General features: G+C 34.5%; 1 protein-coding gene across 2 annotated transcripts in view; it reads right to left on the bottom strand.

Moving 5' to 3' along the window:
• raptor (regulatory associated protein of MTOR complex 1) overlaps positions 1-24,170 on the bottom strand; it is a 638,589-nt gene that overhangs the window by 285,527 nt on the left and 328,892 nt on the right. For both annotated transcript variants that reach the window (XM_090389485.1, XM_090389491.1), the window contains exons 19-20: positions 18,207-18,307; positions 6,296-6,455 (exon numbers count right to left, since the gene is read on the bottom strand). In XM_090389485.1, coding sequence (XP_090245611.1) covers positions 6,296-6,455; positions 18,207-18,307 — 261 coding nt within the window. The remainder of the gene's footprint in view (positions 1-6,295; positions 6,456-18,206; positions 18,308-24,170) is intronic.

Here is a 24,170-nt window from a genome sequence, read left to right as displayed (position 1 = left end):
ACCCACTACACTATTATTATGGGGGACTTCAATGCTAAGGTTGGAAAAAGGCAAAACAGCACAGAAAGAGGAACTATAGGAAATTTTGGAGTTGGTGAAAGAAATAAAAGAGGTGAAAGACTTGTGGAATTTGCAGAATCTCAAGGACTGTCAGTAATGAACACTTTTTTCAAGAAAAGGGTGAACAGAAAGTGGACATGGAAGAGTCCAAATGGATTAACAACTAATGAAATCGACTTCGTCCTCACTAACAGAAGCTATATTGTGAATGATGTTACCGTCCTGAATAAGGTAAATGTTGGAAGTGATCACAGAATGGTAAGATGTACACTTGATATAGATGTAGGAAAGGAAAGGAAAAAACTGACTCGAGTAAATAATACAAAGGTCTTTGAGATAACAGAGGAGGAGAAAAAGCAGTATGTACTGGAACTTAAGAACAAGTTTGAGCTTCTGCAGACTGCTCAGGACCAAGATATCGACGAGGAATATTACAACTTTCTGAAAGTGATAAAGCCTAAGAAACCTATAGGGAAAAAGAAATCCAAAGAAGAAAAAATTAGTCAAGAAACACTTGTCATGATGAACCAAAGACGACAAATGAAGAGCAAGAAAAACACTGATAGGGAGAAAATTGAGTATACTGAGTTATGCAAAGCCATTAGAAAGAGACTCAGAGAGGACATAAGAAGATTTAACACAAGAAAAGTAGAACAAGCATTAAGGGAAAACAAAGGATTTAAGTCAGCAGCCATGAGCAGTAATACAGAAAGACAAATGATACTGAAACTGAAGAATAGCGATGGTGTACTTATAAACAGCAGAGAAGGCATAATTCAAATAGCAGAAGACTACTATAGAGAATTATACAAGGAGCGAGGGAATGATACCAGCAGTGGGGAAGATGGATTGCAAAGTAGCAACACATACGACATACCCGATATTCTTCCTGATGAGGTAGAACATGCATTGAAGAAAATGAAGAATTGGAAAGCCCCGGGGGAAGATGAAGTTACTGTAGAGTTGTTAAAATTGGGAGGAAGAGACGTAACACAAAAATTGGCAAGGCTCTTCACAAAGTGCATTAGAAAAGGTGTGATGCCTAAGCAGTGGAATAATGCAATCATAGTTTTGCTGCATAAGAAAGGAGATAAATCAGAAATTGGAAATTATAGACCAATTAGCTTGTTATCCCACATCTACAAGTTGTTCACAAGGGTCATTACTAACAGATTAGAAAGAATACTTGATGAGAATCAACCGAAAGAGCAAGCTGGCTTTAGGACAGGATTCTCAACTATGGATCACCTTCACGTAATATCACAGCTAATGGAGAAAGCAAATGAATATAAAACACCATTATGCCTGGCATTTGTGGATTATGAAAAGGCATTTGACTCCATACAGCGTAAGGCAATGTTTCGGGCAAGTACTGGGAAGACAAGGCATAGATACACCATATATTATGATTTTGAAGAAAATATATGAGAATGCTACCTCCTTTATTAGACTAGACAAAGACAGTAGGAAATTTAAAATCGAGAAAGGAGTTCGACAAGGAGACACAATATCTCCAAAGCTGTTTACTGCTGCCCTTGAGGAAGCTTTCAGAAGATTAGACTGGTCGCAGAAAGGAGTCAATGTGAACGGAGAGTACCTAAACCATTTACGATTTGCAGATGACATTGTGGTCATAAGCCACGATCCCAAAGAATTAGAGGTAAATCTTAATCAGTTATGCACAGTTAGTAAGGATTTTGGACTAAAGATGAATATGGCTAAAACAAAAGTAATGATGAACAAGTATGCCACTGAAAGAGAAATAATGATTGAAGGAGCAGTAATTGAAAAGGTGGAGTCATATACTTATCTGGGACAAGTTATTAGTTGTAATAATGATAAATGGCTGGAAGTCAAGAGAAGAATAAATTTTGGATGGATAGCATTCAGGAAATATAGTCACATACTGAAGAGCAATATCCCAGTTTGTCTGAAACGTAAAATAATGAATTAATGTATACTCCCCACCATGACTTATGGAAGTGAAACTTGGGCACTCACCAAAAGAATGGAAGAGAAGCTGAGAACTACACAGCGAAGAATGGAATGAATTATATTGGGAATCAGGCTGTTAGATAAGAAGAGAAACACATGGATTAGGCAGCAAACGCAAGTAAAGGACATTCTTATCAAAACTAAAGAACTAAAATGGTCTTGGGCAGGACACATAGCTCGAAGACATGACGACAGATGGACTAAGAAAATGACAGAATGGTACCCAAGAGGAGCTAGAAGAAAACCTGGAAGACAAAGGCGGAGATGGATAGATGAAATTCATGAGTTTTTGGGTAGTAAATGGATGGCCAGTGCTCAAAACAGAAGGAACTGGAAAGTTGCTGGAGAGGCCTTCATCCTGCAGTGGATTGAAAATGGCTGATGATGATGATAATGTACTTCTAGGTTTTGCCACAGTGCCGGCCTTGGCCTTTGCACGTTACCTGGGCTGTTTTGACTTACAGGTCATTCTCAGACTGCACATTAACTTAATCAGCTTGTTACCTCATTTCTAATTAGATGTTTTTACTACCAAATTCTACTATATCAACCTTTTAATATATATATATTAGTAATATACAAGAAGTAAAATAAGCAGAAAAAGGAAAATAACAAGAGTTACAGTATGTCTAATGCTGCAAAATTCAATTCAGCAGTAAAGGAAGCAAAAGGATATAAATAATGTGTGGGTATTTATTTGCCATCCCCTGATTCGACCTCTTGCTAAAATTGCCCTCACATAACACTATTTTCAGATATGGGAGGGCAATTTTAGCAAGAGGTTGAATCAGGGGATGGCAAATATGCAAAATCTGAATACAATAGATGAAGAAATGATACGTAGTCAGGAAATTCATCAGGGGACTACTACTGACCATGTACCAGGCGCTGTGTTTCCAAACTTGTCTATAGTATTAGAAAAATGGGTGAGCAGATATGCACCCTTTATTGTAATATTAATAGACAAAGTAGTCCCTACACAGTGTAAAAATAAAGTTAATCATGTAAATTAAAAATAAATACAAATTTACAAAAGTGCAAAGTGAAATATAATACAAATGTGATGTGCAGAAGGGGTGAAAGGATAGAAAATTAAAATTCAGAGAAATTTGAACAAAAACGTTTAGACAAGCCAATGGTATAGGGCAGGGGTGGCCAACGAGTCGATCACGGATTTAATTTTGGTCAATCATGACGAATTTTAAATATACAGTCATCCCTTGATTTGTTCACCTTGTGCAATGAAATTTTTGAGATGGTAGATCGCAGCACATTTTGAAGGAAAAAAAGTAGATCGTATCACAAATTAAGTTGGTCACTCCCAGTACAGGGAATGGTAAAATTCTTGGGGAGGGGAGGAAAAGATGGTCAAAAGAAGGCAAAAATAGCAATAGGATTGAGGATAGATGGAGCATTCGTATCACCCTCGTATTACACTAATAGTTCTACGAACGTGAAAAAATACAAAAGACAGTAACTGCGAAAGAAAACTCAGTTTTGGCACAACAGAGATTGATTGAAGGTTTAGTGAATCCATTGAAGAGCAAGACAAAAAATCTGGCAAGCGAAAAAACTATAAGTGGAAACCGAATTAAAAACTTTGAAGAAGAATATCTATTGATAAAATTTATTCCACCAAATAAAAGGCCAGGTTAAATGAGACAAGGCTACCTACCATACAGATAGTAGATCTGAGACCAGTGTCAGAGATGTAAAGTGTCAAACCTAATGGTTGTAATCAGGGAGGAAACATTTAATAAGTCCAGGAATGAAATGCCAAATGTACAAAATTCCAAAAAGTAGAAAGGACGAATTTAAACCAAAATGTGTGAAAAACTTAGAGAGCAAAGCAGCAGTAATCTCATTCCGAGAAAGAACCTTAAACAGAAGTCATGAACAGTGATTACTAACCAAGTAGTGGAAATCCCACCAAATAATATAAAACTGTAAAATACCTTTAACACGGACAGGTGCAAAGTAAATCGAAATTGAATTTATTTTTAATTGTAGAAGAAACTATACTGAAACAGTATTTAATGAAATAGGGAGGTATATTTTTATTTAACAGCTTGTTACAAAAAACATTTATAGCTTTGCTGAAAAGGATATGGTTGCTGCATATGTTGGCTAATCTGTTAGCTTGAATACAAATAGTATTTTTTTTAATTCTATTGGAAATATTAGATTGCCAATTTGTGAGGTAAAAGTAAAGTGCAGCCATTATCAACCCACTGCAGGATGGAAGCCTCCTCAACAATTCATGCTGAGGGAAATGGACCATAATCTGCCACGCTGGTCCAGTGCGGGTTGGCAGATCGACCGTATTCAGCAGTCAGGGGCTTGAACCCCGATCTACTCAAAGAGCGTGTGCTATTGCACTCCTGCTCCTGCCCACTCGGCTACGGAGGCCTCAAAGTTAAAATAGTTTCTTTTGTCATAAATGTCAATAAGATGAGGAACTGCATCATTGCAGAGTGTAATTTTCAGATCAAAGAAGTTGGCTGTGCAAACATTTTCTTTATTGAGTTTAAGTTCAGAGGGGTAAATATCAGCAGCTAAGTGTTCAAAGTAGGAATTTAAAACTAAGATGTCATCAACATACTGGAAAGCTAAAAAGTTATGATTGGGATTGCTAGTAAAAATTAATTTCTCATAGTAAAGTAAAAACAAGTTAGAGACAAGGCTGGAAATTTGCAAACCCACGGGAACACCAATAATTTGTTTGTATGCAAGCTTGCCATCGAAAATAAAGTTATTAAGTGTGCATAGATTGACAAGGTTGTCCCAAGTACTCTTGTGGATATTAAGTATCTCATGGTATTTGTTGAACAATTGTTTTAGCACAAACACTAGTAGGTTAAGTGGGATGGAAGTGAACAAGTTGGTGAAATCAAAAGTTTCAATACTAGTTACAGAGAGATTGGATCTAAAAATGTTTAAAACAGATTGGTTATTATGAATAATACATGTAGTAGTAAGATTGCTAAAGATGATTTTTAGCTGTCTGCAGAATTGTTTGCAGGGAAGGTAGCAGCCACTATTTTTGGAACAGGTTATGAATCTGAAACCTACCAGTTGTGTGTGGAATTTGGCTATCATATAAAGGAAGGAAAGGGTAGGGGCCATATTATGCAACGTTTTATGTTGTACAACATTGTACAGAAAGTAAGCACAACACAAAAAAAATCACTGGATATGAAAACAAAACACGTGCCCAAAAAATGCTGCTACTGGCTGAGAAAAAAGACCACATGGTCCGGTCAGAGACAATCGTAAGCTATCGTAGAAAGAAATAAGTAGCCAGTGATCACGGGTTAGTAGAATCAGCTGCTCAAATCATTAAAATGCACTACACTTTCACCGTTTATTGCTTTGTTTTATTATAAAAATGAATTTTGAACGCATTTGTGATATTTTTCTAAAGCACATTTCTGGAGGTCAAGACCATAAAACGATAAAAACAATTTGCACTTTCCAGTTTATTGGGTTTTTCTGTTAGTGCAATCTAATTATAAACGGGTAGTAAACTAGATCTCAGTGCATTTGCGATAATAGCAATAACTAATTCTGTGGGTTTTTACATTATTATGGTGAAATGTATTTCCCCTTCACTGAAATCATATAAAAATCAAAACTAAATTTTCAGAATCTTCTCTTCATTCCTATTTTTTAAGCATTGTTTAATTAATTAAAATAGAATTAAAATTCAATACGCAAACATGATGACAATATCCTGCACTTACTACATATCATATAGTGAAAGGTATTTTATTATGGAGAGTCCATCGTAAAGTGATTTGATCATATAGTGAACCCATCGTAAACTGGGGGGTCTACTGTATAATCAATTTATAAAAAGTTTTATATACTTTTTTATAATTACATAGTAATTATATAGTTTTTTAAGTTCAAAGTCAAAAATATGTAAAAACCCTATAACTTTATTAGGTATATTCACTGACTTTCTAATACCATACTTTAAAGAGATTCAATTTAAAAAAAAAAAAAAAAAAAAATTGCTCTATTTGTTATTTCATGCTTAAAAATAGAGTTCTTCCAAGTGATTAACTTAATTTTATTTCATGCCTCACTTCTGTAACTACTTTTACAGTATTATGGTTGATAATTTAATTGACTCAAAAACACTAATGAAATATAAATTATTCTATGGATAATCTAATGGACCTTTATGTTTGAAGACAAAAAATTTTTCACGCAATTTATTTAATTTGTTCCTTACCACATCAGGGCCCTTGTCAAATATCTTTCGACTCCTTGTGTGTTGTGCAAAATACTGATATTGCTGAAATAAAGGCTTGGAATCTGTCCATTTGTTTAGGGCATGTCCTGAACGAGAGGTATCTTGTGATATAAACACACTGCTAGGAGGAGATTCCCCTCTGTAAACAAACATCAATTTTAGTTACAGAATGACATCCAAGTTATAAATTAAAAAACATTATTTAATAATGCTTTGAAATAATGATGCATCTCAGACAAAACATAATATTACAAGTAAAAGATGTATGTACAAATCAAGTATACTTACAGTAATCAGAAAAAGGAGATGATGCTTCAGTTTTGTAAATTGCAGCACCTGGAAACCAGGTACCGGAGAGGAAATCTGATTGAGGTGTTTAAACTGTTCAATGGATTGAGTATGCTAAATGCTGATGGCATCCTTCCACTTATTCAGGCAACACACAAGCAGGAATAATAAACTGAGGAAAGATGGTTGCAGGATAAACGTGTAGAAATTTGCCTTCAGCAGTGGCAGTTGACTGTTGGGACAAATTTCCAACTGGTGTTGTGAAAATGGATAGTTTTAATAATTTTGAGGAAGAACTAAAATTCTTAGAGGCGAATAGATGATGTTTTTTTTTTGTTGATGCGGTATAAGCCTGCTTCTTGCACCATTTGCCACTACTAATACTAATAACTAACACATCTCTAAAAAGAGAAGTATAGTATTGAGGAGAAGATCATAATCCATCTCCCAGCTCTTGTGGAATTTTTCCATTTCCAACTCCACCATAATTTAAACGTGTGTTATAGTAATGTAAAATTCTTTAAAATTCCCTATTCTTTTCAATGGAAAAAAGAATTTTTCCATTTCTCAATGGAAAAATTCTTTTCCATTTAACTGTTTTTACTCTATTTTATGTGTAACTCTATTTTTGCCAGTGCAGCAAAAGCCTGTGGCTTCCTTGCACTATATGGCAAATACTATTAGGCCTGACGTAGCCGAGTGGTCAGGAGCGAGAGTGCATAGCATGCGTTCTTTGAGTGGACCAGGGTTCAAGCCTGTGACTACTAAATACGATAAATATTTGTATTGACGATTTATTGTAAACTCTACTGACTTGGTTGTCAGTAGAGTTTACAATGCTTTGAGTTTACAATACCAGAGTATAAACAGAAAATTTATTTATTTATTTATTTATTAGTATTACTCCAGTCAAGATTAACAATATCTTCATAAATTTACAAATGCAACATTTCTTTTTTAATTCTTTTATTTAACTGTGGTTAGCATCACAGGAAAAACTCTAATCCTTTATGTTTTCAAATATCAACAGAAGAATGGTAGCGACTGAGACCTGTGTTTTATGAGAGCAACTGCAAAAAAGAATGAATCATCAACAATAAAAACCAAATTATTATATAAAGTGATAACTGCTAATGTGACAATATCTGATGCCTAAAAGAATATAATGAGGAACTTGGAAAACAAAGGAGTTTATTTACTGCATCAATATTACATGGTAAAGGATGTAGTATTTTTAAATCAGAGTAAGCAAGAACTTCAGTAGTGTATAGCATTGCTATCTATGTCACACATAACTTACAATTTTAACAGAGAACTTACTTCCTTAAATTTTATAACAATTTCTGCTGTTTCTTCTCATTTGAGTTTCCTTTACTTAGCACTGGTTCCAACTGACACAGTCAAATTGTTATCACGAAGTGTTCTTAAATATGCTCATTAGATTTATATTGCAGATGGCTAATGCCTTGGTAAGAATTAATACCTTCTAACTTTGTTTTGATCCTAAGCATCTAACAAGTTATCACTTTGAAATACATGGAAATAATGCTAACATCTCTCAGTAAACAGTAATAGTAGCAGCAGCAACAGATCTGCAGAATGGCAACATTGATACATTCAAACAAGAAGCAGCAAAATCAAAGATATTGTTTTTATTAAATCAAATTCATTGCCATTGATTAATTCAAAAACATGCTGGCTGCTAATGCATTCAAAACGCCATACCAAGGGTGCTTGGTTTGGTTTTGATTTTATTGGTGCATTAGCTACTAAGGCTATAATGCGCCAAGACCAACCAAGGGTGCACATGCTGATTCATAAAGCATCAAGAACACATTGTCTTCTGAAGAATACTTATTGTATATTTCATAGTAGCTTTGGATCATTAATTCATAATCTACTATTAGCTGATTATTTGTTTATGATTTCATTGGTAGTACTTTCTCTTACCAAGATTTCCTCATTAACAGAAAGAGGGGTTACCGGTGAAATCATAAATCAATAATCAGCTTATAGTGGATCATGAATCAATGATCCAAAGCCTTTATCCAAATAATGCCCTGTGAATTAGGGAGAAAACTAAGTTAATCATATATTACATACATTACATTGTGTAACATAAATAATGAAGGTTTACAATGCAACACCCAACCATTCAACTTTCTGCCCTACTTCATTTCAATTCCTCTTTGGGACTCATTTCCAAAATTAAATTGTAACTTGTTTTTAGGTATAATAAAAGTGTAAGTTATCTCTAATTAGTGTAAAGAATGCTGTTGTTAAAACAGAATTTCACCTCTGAGTAGAGTGACCAGGTGTCTCAGTTTTCTAGGGATTTGTTTCCAGTGTCACAAAATTTTTTTGGGATGCATAAATGTTTTCTGAAATTTTAAATGTTTGCACAAATTTACTTTTCATTTGTACTACCAAACAGGACTTCACAAAAGGTATTCATATTTCTCAGTATAATTCAATAAGTTGGGAGCTGGAAAGACTGTAATGTGATGCAGACAATTAAGAGAATTTTGTTCTTCAGAAGATATAATGCATAACATGATACTGATGCATTCAAAAACTTGCTGGTTAAATTTATACCAGATGACTGATCGAGAATTAGTTTTTCAATGTATTGAATGCATTTTTTTTGTGAATAAGAAAAGCTCCTGAAATTTATTGAAAATTTTTCTGAATGACAATTAAACAGTGTATACTTCAGTGTTAAATACAGTGTGCATTGCATATTCAAAAAGCTAATATTAAAACTGAATGTCCCAAAAATTGAATAACGGAGGTCATGAGTTGAGTACATCAGATGATCAAAATGTTGAAAAAATGCATTTAATAAAAATTTGCTACCTTTCTTGCAAAGCAAATAAGGGGACAATGCAAAATTTTAATGGATTACAATATTCAAAGTGAAAGAATGAAATAATTTAACAATTAAATATTTGGTATGTACAAATGATTTGAATATTTATAAAAATTGGCAAACCCTTCAATATATTAAAATCTATGAAATTTAATATATTCAATATACAGGTAGCCCTCTTTCTGTCGGTCTGGTTTGCAACGATTCACAAAAGCACCTGTCACTAACCACAAACAAGGCCATTTTTATTTTCATTTATCTATTTTTGCAATTTTGTTATTTTATTATTTTTTTTTTTTTTGAATTTTTTTTTATAAATTGAAAGTTTAAAATTGTCAGACAAAATTTATCAGCATCATACTGTACTGGCACTGTTCATGTGATCAATAACAATGAGCCAATCAGCGATTAGTGTGCCTATATCATAGCCAATCAGAGATGAGAAAGCTTCCCGCCCTCAAAGTAGACACTCATGGATGCGGGTGGTAAAGGTCCATGCGGTGAAGCATTTAGTTGGTTGTTTATGCCATTTACATGTGTTGGAAATTTATTACACTTAACATTTTTTATTAATTGTGCTATTAATAAATTAAATAATAATTAATAATAGTGATAGCCATGTGCAGTTTTTGCCAATCATGTTATATATAAAGTTTTTAATTTAATAGAATAAAGAGAAGCCATGTCTGGGAAAAGAAGTTCAATGAATCCTAGTGCAAATGAAAGAGAAAAATGCACGCTGGAATATAAGATGGAGGTTATTCAGATGTTGGAAGCTGGTGAAAGCTACCCTTAATGTGTGTAGGACTATGAATATGCCTTCATTGACTACTACTACTACAATTACAAAGAATGTTGATAAAATAAAACAATTGATTTAAAGTGCTACACAAGTTAGTTACAAAAGAAGTAAGCTTTTAGGAAAAATGGAGCAATTGCTGACACTTGGGGTCGATGATTTGAACAAAAAAAAAAAAAAAAAAAAAAAAAACATTCCCTTAACCCAAGCTGTAATAACTGAAAAGGTTAAGTCAATTTTTGAAGACTTACAGAAGAAAGTTAGTGCAATGAAATATTTTTGGCTAGCAAGGTTTTTTTTTTTTTTTTTTGATTTGGTAGTTGTTGGCGCATCGGCTTCTGTGGCCATATTGCACCTCCCAAGGTTTTTGCAGTACTTTGATCCAAGCCCGAGGCGGGAATCGAACCCGCGACCTTTGGGTTGCCGGGCAGGTACTTTACCCACTCGGCTAGCCCGGTCGGCTGGCTAGCAAGGGCTGGTTCATGAGATTTAAAGCAAGAACCAAATATAGAAGGGCGAAAATTACCAGCAAGGCAGCAAGTGCAAATGCTGAGATGGCTGCAGCATTCCCTACAGAGTTTCAAGCCACAGTAGAGGAGGGTGAATATCCTTCAGATCTCATCTTCAACGTTGATGAGATGGGCCTTTATTGGAAAAAATTGCCCTCAATAACCTTCATTAGGAAAGACTTAAACAGAGCCACATTGCCTGTATACTGGAAGTCAAACAAGAAGACTTGGGTGACACAGGACATCTTCTTGGACTGGTATACCAATTATTTTTGCCCTACTGTTCTCAAATTCTGCAATAACAAAAATTTACCAATCAATGCTATACTTCTTTTGGACAATTCCCCTGGACATCTTACATATCTGGGTGAAGTCAAAACGCCTCTTAAAGTTAATGTTGTCTACATCAACCTAATACAACATCAGTTTTGAAACCCATGGACCAAGGTAAGAGCCATCTTTAAAGGTGGCTTTACTCTCGGCAAAATTTAGAGAAATGGTAAAGCGTTGGACATGTCCAACATTACCATCAGAGAATATTGGCGGTCATTTGATGTCTTAAAGGGTATCAATCACATGAAATCTGGGAGAAGTCATAAACTTCTCCCAGATTTCATGCATGACTTCAGAGGATCTGAGTCACAACAGAATGTTGTAGACATCAGCAGGCTGGCACAGGAGGTAGGGTTAGAAGAAATTACAGTTAAAGATGCAACTGAGCCAACAGTAGGAGGAAGAAAATAGAAGACTCTCCTCTAAAAATTATGAAGACTATTGATCTACAACGGATTCTTGCAAGTGTAGAGTCCCTCACTAGTGAGTTCTGCGACATTGATCACAACTGGGAGAGGAGTGCGGCACCCCTTTTAACTGTGGCACTTCTCTAAGCTTTAATTTCAAAGCAAGGATTCAGAGTTGAGCTCTTATTTTGAAATTCTTAAAGAAAGGAGGAAAAATCCAGGCAATCAACACTTGATCCTTTCTTCAAAAAAATGCAATCTTCTCAACCAGGGCCATCAACAGAAGATCATCAACCATGACCTTCAAAAGCCAACTAAAACTTTGGCATTATGCCACTGTCAATATGTTTTATGTATGTATTAATTTATTTTTAATTTTTATATATGTATTAATTTATTTTTAATTTACATGTACATACTAATTATATTTATGTAGGTTAAAAATAAAACACTTTTTTAATTAAAGTTTATTTCTGATCTTTAAATACTCCAGTATTTGAAAAGGGTAGGTAAAATTTTTGGTTCCTGAAACCTAATCCTATGATTTCAAATTGACTCCATGATATAAAGGATTCCATTTGCACCTGTCCCCTCAGGAACCTTTTTTTTTTTTTGATTTGGTAGTTGTTGGCGCATCGGCTTCTGTGGCCATATTGCACCTCCCAAGGTTTTTGCAGTACTTTGATCCAAGCCCGAGGCGGGAATCGAACCCACGACCTTTGGGTTGCCGGGCAGGTACTTTACCCACTCGGCTAGCCTGGTCGGCCCTCAGGAACCTAACCCTGGCATAAATTGAGGGTTACCTGTATTCAAATTTATGAAATCTAATATATTCGATATATTCAAATCTACAAAATGAATGCTTTTTAACAGTCTGCATACAATAACTCAAATCTCATTGGAAGAGATATGAGTTATTATATGATTGATTTGTCAAGCACTTAAAGAATTTTCTTTAAGTATACACTAGTTTGGGAGAACATAGAAAATATGCATAAAAATATTATTTATATGCAATTTCAAATTAGCAGATTTATTATCTAGTCATTCTCTTTGTTTAGAAATTTTATTACAAGAGATGCAAGGGAGGAATGATGACTGGTCACTCCCCCTCCCCCAGATTTGCATTTCAAGTTCAGCCTTTAGAAAATGACAAATGTGGCTTCTTGTCTGCCATTTTGCATATAATAGAAATGTCGAAACTATTTACAGAAATAAATGTGTAGTGGTCAGATGAATGAAACTGTCTTGTTGTAACAAAAATTAATTTCATTGTTATGAAATTTTAACAAATTTAATTTGTATAGTTTTTATAAGATGATCAAAAAATATTACTGAGTAACACTTTTAGCTTCTGATTTATTTTATTACAATAGTGCTTTATCCTTCAGATGTATTAATGTAATTTTTTATGATTTATTAATTCCAGCTTTCATTTTTATAAATATTTCTTTTCTTTTTTTATTTTTAGCCCTGGAATGCTACCAGGGGTACACATGTACCCCATCAGTTGAAAAAAGTTCTGAATCTCACAGACTGATAGAACTATGAGTGCACCACTCAAAGTAGTTTCTGTTGCCATGGCGCTAGTTGAATTGTGACTTTAAACATCGCGACAGTGTTGTGCTTCTCAGGCAAACCAACTGCTTGGGATATGCCTGCACCCCAGAGTAGCAGAATAGTTAACAATTTGAGTTCCAATGCTCATGTCTTTTTGGTAAGTACACTCATAAAATATACTCATGCTCACATAAATATTACGAAATTTATCTTATATCTACTTAATAAAAATTTAACAATAATAATGACCGTTTCCATTTTTTTCAAACAAGAAAATGGCTCCACAAAGGAAGTTTTATGATTTATTGAAAGATAAGGACTGAGAGGAAGCACTCAAACTTCTTCTTGAATCAGAATCCAATAATAGTATATCTGATGAGGACAAAGAGGATGCGATTATTCCTGACTTTCAAGACAACAAGATAAGCAAGGAGGAAGAACAAACACCGAATCTCCATCCACTAAAATTGTTTCAGCTGTTACATTGTCACTAAACTGCAATTCTGAAGGGATTTGGACTTCAGTAGAACCAGACATTGGTGAAGGAAGCTAGTTACAGACTGTAAAAGCCCCTGTGAAAATTAGAGGTAGAAATGGCCTCAAGTGGAGTGGCAAGAAAGGAAACCTTCACCGTACATTTAATAGAAACTTGATTAAACATTTACCAGGCAACAAAAATTATGAAAAAAGTATAACTTCAATAATAGAAGCTTGGCAGTTATGTTTCACAAAAGACAATCTGGATGCAATTACTGAGTATACCAATAAAAAAATAAGAAATCAGAGGCTAAACTGATTTCTTATTTTTTGATGAGCCAGGCTTGAGTAAACAACCATCATTCACACGAAACACCAACTTGATAGAAATTCAAGTTTTAATTGGAGTGTTTTACTATGCTTGTGTCATAAAAACCCATGGAGTGTTTTCCAAAGAACTCTTCGACAAAGATACCAGTATTCCAGTATTTTGAGCAACTATGTCTGAGGCTCATTTTAGATTTTCAGTTAATTGTCTCTGCTTTTGGTGCTCTGGTTTGGAGTGCCAAAAGAAAATTTGCCCAAAATGTGGGGGATTCTTTTTTTTTTTTTACAGATTTTTTTTTTAGACAGTTAAGACTTAAGTATTTTACTGTCAGTTTTATTTATTTTGAGCAATAAAATATGATTAAGATTTTAATACATTAATTTTATTTTGGGGTACAGCCGTACCTCAAGGTAGCCTTCATGTTATAAAAAAAATGGATAACATTCCATGGTTAGAGCCCATATTGCACAGTAGAGATCTTAGTGACTTGATTTTTTGTAAATTGTCCAGGAATTTAGGCTTTATAACTCACTTTTCTTCCAGTTGTGGCCATAAGCATCTGCTTGCCATACCTTTGAATAAGAAAAGGCTAAAGAAATATGAAAATTGGGTGGGGGGTGAAGAAAGCTTCACATAGTTTCTGTAAAAATACAAAATTGGTGCTATGTAAGGTACCTGTAAACAGTAAAAATTATGGTTTTAAAATGGAATTTATTAGTAAATTGAGTTGCAGATGAGGTGCATACTACACTATGCTTAACGATCTTCGAATGACTAGGAAAAGCCAAATTCTGATACTATGAAAAAGGATGAAACTTACCTAGCACATTGGAATATTACTGACTGCTTCAAAGACTGGAGAAAAACACACACACACACACACACACACACACACACACACACACACACACACACACACACACACACACACACACACACACACACACACACACACACACACTCTCTCTCTCTCTCTCTCTGAAGTGAGTAAAAGATGCTGGGACAATTTTATTAGAACAGTGGTTGAGAAGAAGGTCCTTAAAGAAACTGGGAATGGTTAGTTCAAAAGGATTACAGTGAAAAAAGAATCCCCATATGACTATGTCTGAGAGGGAATAGTATCAAGAAGATTACTTAAAAGATCTATCTGAACAGTCAATAAAATAAAATTCATTACTACCACTTTTTAAAAGCATCCATTCCATAAATTTGAATTAATTGAAGGTTTCGATCTATTTTTCTAGATACACAAGTAATTTTATACATAAATATTTCATCATTAAATGATTATTTCTTTACACTGAATACTATGATCAGTTCAAAGCTGAATACTATGATTTGTCAAGCACTTAAAAAAATAAATTTTTCCTTCAATGCATAATTTCAGCAGTTAGATCATTTAGTGAATGTTAATGATGATCTCCATATTATAATACAATTTTTGGTGCATTAAATCTTTAATATTTGCTTATTGAATATGTCACTCACACTAGGGATAACCTGAAAAATGTTTCACTTAATGATATTCAAAAATTTTATTTCAGCAGCTTTTCTTCTGCAGGAAAAAAATGACTAACTTTGAGAAATTTTAATACTGAATCAATCACTACTTACCTAGTGAGTTTTTGAAGGTATAAACTTAACAAGTGAATTTTTTGAATGCATCAATACCTTGTCACATTCTGATACTATGAAAATTCTTAAAATTACAAAATCTGACACGCTAGTAATAAAAATAATATCACACCCTTGAGGAAAATCAATGGAGATTATTATACTACTCTGCATTTTTTAAAAAAAATTCACTGATGTTTGCTCAGAAAAGGGTGTTTCTGAATCATTATCTAATGCTGATTTCAAAAATGACTTCCGTTTGTTTCAATCATATCAGGTTTCTTCAAAAATCATGAAAGAAATTTTTATTTTTCTTTCGTGATTTTGGCAGAATTTGTGCACTCAATTTATAACAAAATGCTACTTTTACCAGACTTTTATATTTAAATGCATGCCAAAAACACTATTAAAAAGGGCAGTGTGGTAAAAAGTGCACTAAACACACCTCTCATTTTAAAAACTGATCTATAATGATTCAAATTTTTGTTTCTTTCATTTTACTGCAGATCCTTCTACATTACAGTCCCCCTTCAGCATCCAGCAATAGTCATGTGAACATTCCACTTGCCCTGTTACCTCATCTCTCCACGTTTTAATGTCCTGGAAAGCTCACACCTTGTTCTTCACTAACGCTTCCTAAATTTTCTGGGAAGTAGTCAATGTAGAAGTGTAAAAAATGTACCTTGACACACATGATGCATCCCAGCTTTTTGAAGGTTGCCAACATATTTTCAACTATATTCAACATATGTTCTGGAAATGTGCAAAATTTTTTAAAGAAAACAACGTTGAGGTTATCCATATCCTCCACACCTTGCACCTAGTGACTTTTGGTTGTCCCAAAGATGGAAGATGCTCTTTGAGGCAGTTGATTTCCCAGCTCACAAGCAGCTGCTTCTGCCATTTTACAGTGGATCATTCATACCTCCAAAGAAAGCTTTGCCACAGCCTTCACAGCTTGGAAGAACAGGTGTGAAAAATATGTGCACCTTCTATTTATGAGAAATAAATTTGGAGACCTTATAACTTTAATACACCTTGTAAAACACTGAAAACCAAGATTTCTGGAAAACTTATTTTTGACCCATTTCTATATACTGCTTCTCTAAGGCACAGTAAAGCATCATGTACATTTTGTGCTTTCAGTTTAAGAATATCTTGTAAAGTACTATATTACTGTGGTTCCCCACTTGTCATACTCACTGGATTTTAGCTCCCTATGATTATTTTTTTTTTCTCAAGCTTAAAGTCAACTTGAAAGGTCACTGTCACATTTGCAGCGAATAAAATTATTCAGAATATGACAGGAACTATAAGCAAATTCAGAAGAAAAATATCAGGGAATGTTCTTTTTTTTTATGTATTTTCATTCCTTCAGAGGAGGTGTAAGTGTAAATCACCTTGAGGTGGAAACACTCTGGTAGGACAAGGAAAAGTTCAGCAATATTTGAGTGACATCAAAGGTTGGGCTTGGGTCTGTTAAGTTGTTTGAGTATCATGCCTAAACTAATGAGAATAAAAAAAAGTTCAAATTTCATCATATTTCAGATAAAGAGTATAACCAACTTTCACTGAATAAAGATAACACTAACAGCACAAAAAGTAACAATAAGGAAAAGCATAATTTTAATGTGTCGTAATTTTTTTAATAATAAATCATGCTTCAATAATTTTTAATAATTCAATAATTATTTCTTTAAATAAATCATTAGAAACATTTTAAGTACAAGATCTGTTCAAAAAGTATCCAGAATATGCTTACTGTTCAAGGATGAGACAATAGAGTACAAAACAATAAAGCATAAATCGTCTAAAATTTTGACAAACCATAATATTTGTGTATAGACATATCTCACCCTTACCTCCAAGTAACAAGATCTCCACTTGCTGATAATGAAGATGTTTTCATATCTCATCATATTTCAAATTGCTGGGATGGACTGAACTAATGTGTGTTAAATTTTGCCTTAAAACTGGAAAAACCACAAGTGAAATGATCTTAAAATAGATACAGTGTGTATACTGCACAGTGGGCTGTACACAGGTTTTTGACTGGTACTGCCATTTCAAAGAGGGCAGGGAGCCTGTTGAAAGTGATGCACACAATGGATGGCCCTCAAATTCAACAAATGGTGAAACTGATGAGGAAACTTATCTTTTCCATCAGATCACATCATTCCATTTTAATGAATACTTTCAATATGAGGCACATTTCCACAAAGTTCATGTTGTGGCTGTCAATAGAGAAATGCAGACACTGCCAGTAAGTTGCTTCCAATTTATCTGAACGTGTGACTAATAAGACGTATTTTTGAAATGAATCATAACTGGAGATGAAACATGGGTTCACAGGTATGGTCCACAAACCAAGCAGCAGGTCATCCCAGTTGAAGGCTCCTTCTTTCCACCTCCCAACATGGACTTTGGATGGGAGGAAGAATTTTAGTCATATCTGGTAAACTCCCAATTTACCACATATGCCCATGCAATCCCCCTTCCTAGACTGAAAAAGCCTGAGGCTCAGTTTGTGATTTCAAAATTGGCATTCCAGAAGTGCTTCTAAGTGTAGGAAAACCATTGGGCTAAATGCATTGCCTAAGGAGGGCACTTATTTTGAAGGGGAATAAGTCACGTGCTTATAATCACTATATTGTAGCAGCCCAGATACTTTTAGAACAGACCCTGTATACAAAGAAACTCACTTACGAGATAAATGCAGGCTTTCCAGAAGGTGAGGATGGCTCTGAATAAGATGCAGATGTAGTCTTTCCATTTCTAGGTGTTTCACTACCATGAATGTCAATGACCTATTTAAAAAAGGAATTATATATATATATTATATATATAATTATATTTAAATAATGTTGAAAAGAAGTATTACTTAATAAAAATAAAAAGGAGGGTACAGCACACATCAGAGGCAGCAAAAAGCATATTCCTCTACATGATGCTTGAAATATAGTCATATAAATTAGAATAAGGTTTAAAATAATAAAATAATGCCAGCAGGACGGCAAGTCAAGAGCAAAAAAACAAAATTAAACCTAGATTCAAATCTAACAGGGAGGGAAGAGAAAGGTAACAAGAATAAAAATATATTGCAACGGAAACTCGAAATTAATTTAGAGAATCTAATTATACGAATAATAATTCATTGAAATTTAAAGCCAATTAAATAGAAATTTAGCGGTGCCCCCTCTGATGGGCACAGGTCCAAATTTATGTGAAATATCACCAAACAGAGATTTAAACCATTCACAATAAAACAAAACAAATCAAAAATAGAAAAAATAGACTGACCATTATGCCCCATCTCAACAGAGGACCACAAGGCCAATAATGGTCAGGGAATCGCTGCATTTTGAACGCTAAACAAATCGCCGCAAAGGCGAAACAATCGCAAGATCAGTCCGCCATACCGATCCCCAGATCGAACCGCCAATGCAGGGAATTGAACAGCGGTGGTCCTGATGCAGCGAAAATCAAAAATAGAACAGACAAGAGCACTCCAGTACAAAGCCACACTACTGACAAAAGTAAACTTAACCCGTTTATATAAACGAATAATAAACTATAGATGGCAGTAAAGGCGTAGCGTTAGCAATTCGCCCCATACTATCATGTGACATAAAATAATGTTTTATTTTTATTAAGTAATACTTCTTTTCCAACAATATTTAAATATAATTATGTCACATGATAGTATTGGGCGAACTGCTAACGCTACGCCTGTACTGCCATCTATAGTTTATTATTTGTTTATATAAACAGGTTAAGTTTACTTTTGTCAATAGTGTGGCTTTGTACTGGAGTGCTCTTGTCTGTTCTATTTTTGATTTTCGCTGCATCAGGACCACCGCTGTTCAATTCCCTGCATTGGCATTTCGATCTGGGGATCGGTGTGGCAGACTGATGTTGCGATCGCTTCGCCTTTGTGGCGATTTGTTTAGCGTTCGAAATGCAGCGATTCCCTGACCATTATTGGCCTTGTGGTCCTCTGTTGAGATGGGGCATAATGGTCAGTCTATTTTTTCTATTTTTGTTTTGTTTTGTTTTATTGTGAATGGTTTAAATCTCTGTTTGGTGATATTTCACATAAATTTGGACCTGGTGCCCATCAGAGGGGGCACCGCTAAATTTCTATTTAATTGGCTTTAAATTTCAATGAATTATTATTCGTATAATTATATTCTCTAAATTAATTTCGAGTTTCCGTTGCAATATATTTTTATTCTTGTTACCTTTCTCTTCCTTCCCTGTTAGATTTGAATCTAGGTTTAATTTTGTTTTTTCGCTCTTGACTTGCCGTACTGCTGGCATTATTTTATTATTTTAAACCTTATTCTAATTTATATGACTATATATAGAGATATATATATATATATATATATATATATATATATATTATTATTTTTTTTTTTTTTGCTCTTCCCATAATGCAATAACAGCACAACAGTTTCCCAACTTTCTTCTCCCCTCCTCCAGCCAGAATTGCAGCATACTTCCAGAATACTGGCAACAATATAAGTGATAGCCAATCCACTAATTTGAGGGATAGTTAAAAAAGCATACTTTGGTTGATCATGGTATATAGAAATAAAAATACAAGTTTTATGGAGAATATGCTAGACATCTTACTAATTACTTCAACTTTTTATTATAGCTACTCCTGATGTGCTTTTTTTATAACCAATTTTAGTAATTCTATACCTGGCATATTTTATTTAAAATAGACTGTCCTGTCACAGTTGGGGTTTTTTTTTTGTTTTTTTTTTTACATTTGTAAAAACACTGACAGATCATGCTCATTGTTGTTTAATGGAGCAAGAGCAACAAAGGCATGTGCAAAAGTTATTTTAAATTAGCTCATATGGTTATTTTAAAAGTAGTTCATATGGTGAGAAAGGTTGCTGACTGCTGATCACAGCCTTCAGCTCAATCCATATCATCAAGTGCCAACTCAATCCATATCACTTTCGCTGCACAATAAGTTAACTTCCACATTCCCTTCCTTTCTTCAGCAAGCCTTGTAGCACAATTCTAGAGATCACACAGTACCATATATGCAAAGCACAAATCAATGCAGCACAAATTCAATAATAAAATGTTATAACACAGTGCCTATAAATCTAAACAGCACAATATGGCCTCAAATGCTAATGCTATTATAAATAACAGCAGCAACAACAATTATCAGCCAGACCAACAATAAAAATAATTATTATTAAAATAAATAATACAGAAAAGGTTTGAATAAATTCTTTTAATTTATATTAATTTTTAATTTATATAATGATATCAGGAAGCAGAAATGAACTTGAAAAATATTAAATTACAGGAAAAATTTAAAACATGAAAATTTAAAAAAAAAAACAAAAAAAACATGCAGTAGTGACCTTTTACTCCAACACTTCCTTGAGGTATGTATGCTTGTTGTCATCTTATTTACTCTTTGATGGGGGAGGGACAAACAATTTTTGCATTTATATGCATCCACAATTAACATCAATATCCATTAATTCTGAATGCCATTAATATTCATCTAATATTAAATGTAAAGTGAAAAATAAAAGAAACTGAAATGAGTAAAATTATATGTTAATTCAGATGCACCTATGGCAATTTATACATATGAGAAGAGAATAAAGAGGGGGAAAACATGCGATTCAAGATCTAAGAAGTTACTCTAGGTTTTACTGGTGCATCAGCAATGATGACTATTATGTGCCATCACAAAGCATTGAAAACAGTAAGAATAAGGTTTTTAGTGACTCATGAGGATAGGTTAACATGTCAATTTATATGTATAATATATTATACATATGTAAATTATATGTATATGCAAAACAATTCAAAAAAATTAAAATTGGTTGGTCAAGAGTTAAAAGCATAATACTAAATACAATAAAGCATATTTTTTAATATGCTTTTTTAATAAGGTAAAAACAGCTAGCACAAATGGTGCTGATCAATAAATGACATTCATATAAAATGTGATGAATTGTTAAAATGGTGCTGCAATTCTTGCACATAGGGGAATTCAGAAGCCCACAGTAAGAAAGATGTATATAGAAGGTATTAAAGAAATACTGTTCAAGGTTTAGGCCTTAATGGATGTTAGATGAACTAAAGAGACTCGTGGCAGAGAAAAAAAATGCATTGGATGCTTATAAATTATCATCATCATCCATTTTCAATCCACTGCAGGATGAAGGCCTCTCCAGCAACTTTCCAGTTCCTTCTGTTTTGAGCACTGGCCATGCATTTACTACTCACAAACTCATGAATTTCATCTATCCATCTCCGTCTTTGTCTTCCAGGTTTTCTTCTAACTCCTCTTGGGTACCATTCTGTTATTTTCTTAGTCCATCTGTCATCATGTCTTCGAGCTATGTGTCCTGCCCAAGACCATTTTAGTTCTTTAGTTTTGATAAGAATGTCCTTTACTTGCGTTTGCTGCCTAATCCATGTGTTTCTCTTCTTATCTAACAGCCTGATTCCCAATATAATTCATTCCATTCTTCGCTGTGTAGTTCTCAGCTTCTCTTCCATTCTTTTGGTGAGTGCCCAAGTTTCACTTCCATAAGTCATGGTGGGGAGTATATATTGGTTCATTATTTCACATTTCAGACAAACTGGGATATTGCTCTTCAGTATGTGGCTATATTTCCTGAATGCTATCCATCCAAAATTTATTCTTCTCTTGACTTCCAGCCATTTATCATTATTAAAGCTAATAACTTGTCCTAGATAAGTATATGACTCCACCTTTTCAATTAATGCTCCTTCAATCATTATTTCTCTTTCTGTGGCATACTTGTTCATCATTACTTTTGTTTTAGCCATATTCATCTTTAGTCCAAAATCCTTATTAACTGTGCATAACTGATTAAGATTTTCCTCTAATTCTTTGGGATCGTGGCTTATGACCACAATCGTAAATGTCATCTGCAAATCGTAAATGGTTTAGGTACTCTTCATTCACATTGACTCCTTTCTGCGACCAGTCTAATCTTCTGAAAGCTTCCTCAAGGGCAGCAGTAAACAGCTTCGCAGATATTGTGTCTCCTTGTCGAACTCCTTTCTCAATTTTAAATTTCCTAATGTCTTTGTCTAGTCTAATAAAGGAGGTAGCACTCTCATATATTTTCTTCAAAATCATAATATGCGGGGTATCTATGCCTTGTCTTCCCAGTACTTGCCCGAAACATTGCCTTACGCTGTATGGAGTCAAATGCCTTTTCATAATCCACAAATGCCAGGCATAATGGTGTTTTATATTCATTTGCTTTCTCCATTAGCTGTGATATTACGTGAAGGTGATCCATAGTTGAGAATCCTGTCCTAAAGCCAGCTTGCTCTTTCGATTGATTCTCAACAAGTATTCTTTCTAATCTGTTAGTAATGATCCTTGTGAACAACTTGTAGATGTGGGATAACAAGCTAATTGGTCTATAATTTCCAATTTCTGATTTATCTCCTTTCTTATGCAACAAAACTATGATTGCATTATTCCTCTGCTTAGGCGTCACACCTTTTCTAATGCACTTTGTGAAGAACCTTGCCATTATAAGACATTCTGATTTACTAGCCCACTCTATTTCTCTGTACAATTGTTCATTGTACTCATTTGAGTCATTAGGCCTATAACACACTCTACTCTTATTTTTGCTTTCGCAGTGCTTATATCACTCCAAACTGACTCAACAGGGCACTGTTCATCTATATCAACTGGGTGCACTTCTTTTGATTTTATGTTTTTCTTAATTAATAGCATAACACCTCCTCCTCCCTTCCTATCCTGTCTATCCTTTCTGTACACATTGTAGTCCCAAAATTCCAGTTGTGCATTCTTTATATCTGTGTGACACCACGTCTCTGCTATCCTAACAATATCCACCTTTGATGTCTTGACCAACACTTCAAATTCATCAAATTTATTTACTATACTTCTAGCATTGGTATACATGCAAGTATACATGTACCTATTCTTATTATTAGTTACCCTAACACATCCCATATACCCACCTGTTTCACGATGACTGCCATCAGTCTCTGAAAACCCCCAACACCCCTCGCTCCACCCTGCTGCTTATTCTAATAGAAGTAGTGCAAGAATCACCTTCACCTCTGCCTGCAGTTACTTTTAACCTTTTAGTCTGTGAATCCCCCCAAGCTAGCAGTTTTCCGACCCACCTAAACTGCCTCGATAGCATCAGCAAATATTCTTGCACCCTTTCTAGTGCATCCCATCCCTGTAGAAGCAGTCTCTCCTGTTAACAAGCACAGACCAGGCTGAAAAAAAAATTTTACCCCTTGAGCCCTGCACATTTCTTCCAGGGCCGAATTGATTAACAAGATGTGGCTATGGCCGTCGCGGATTTATAAAATCAATCTCCTTGTGGTAGCACAAGTGTGCCAGCTGTTTCTCTTGAAGTGGACATGCCATATTCCACTGTAAAGCTAACAATGCGTCAGGTGTTGCAGTACTATCCTTACAAGATGCACATTCTACAGCAGCTAAAGAATTGTGATGCAGATATTCATTTCACATATGCAATTCAGTTTCTGGCGCAAATGACAGTGGATATCACTTGGCCATGGAACATCCTTAGGAGTTATGATGCCCACTTCTGCTTAAATGGACAAGTGAATAAGCACACTGTTGCA

Source organism: Mastigoproctus giganteus, chromosome 2 (assembly GCF_048544385.1).
Source record: "Mastigoproctus giganteus isolate SK-2022 chromosome 2, ASM4854438v1, whole genome shotgun sequence".
Classification (NCBI taxonomy): domain Eukaryota; kingdom Metazoa; phylum Arthropoda; class Arachnida; order Uropygi; family Thelyphonidae; genus Mastigoproctus; species Mastigoproctus giganteus.
This window is presented reverse-complemented; position numbering and strand designations above follow the sequence as displayed.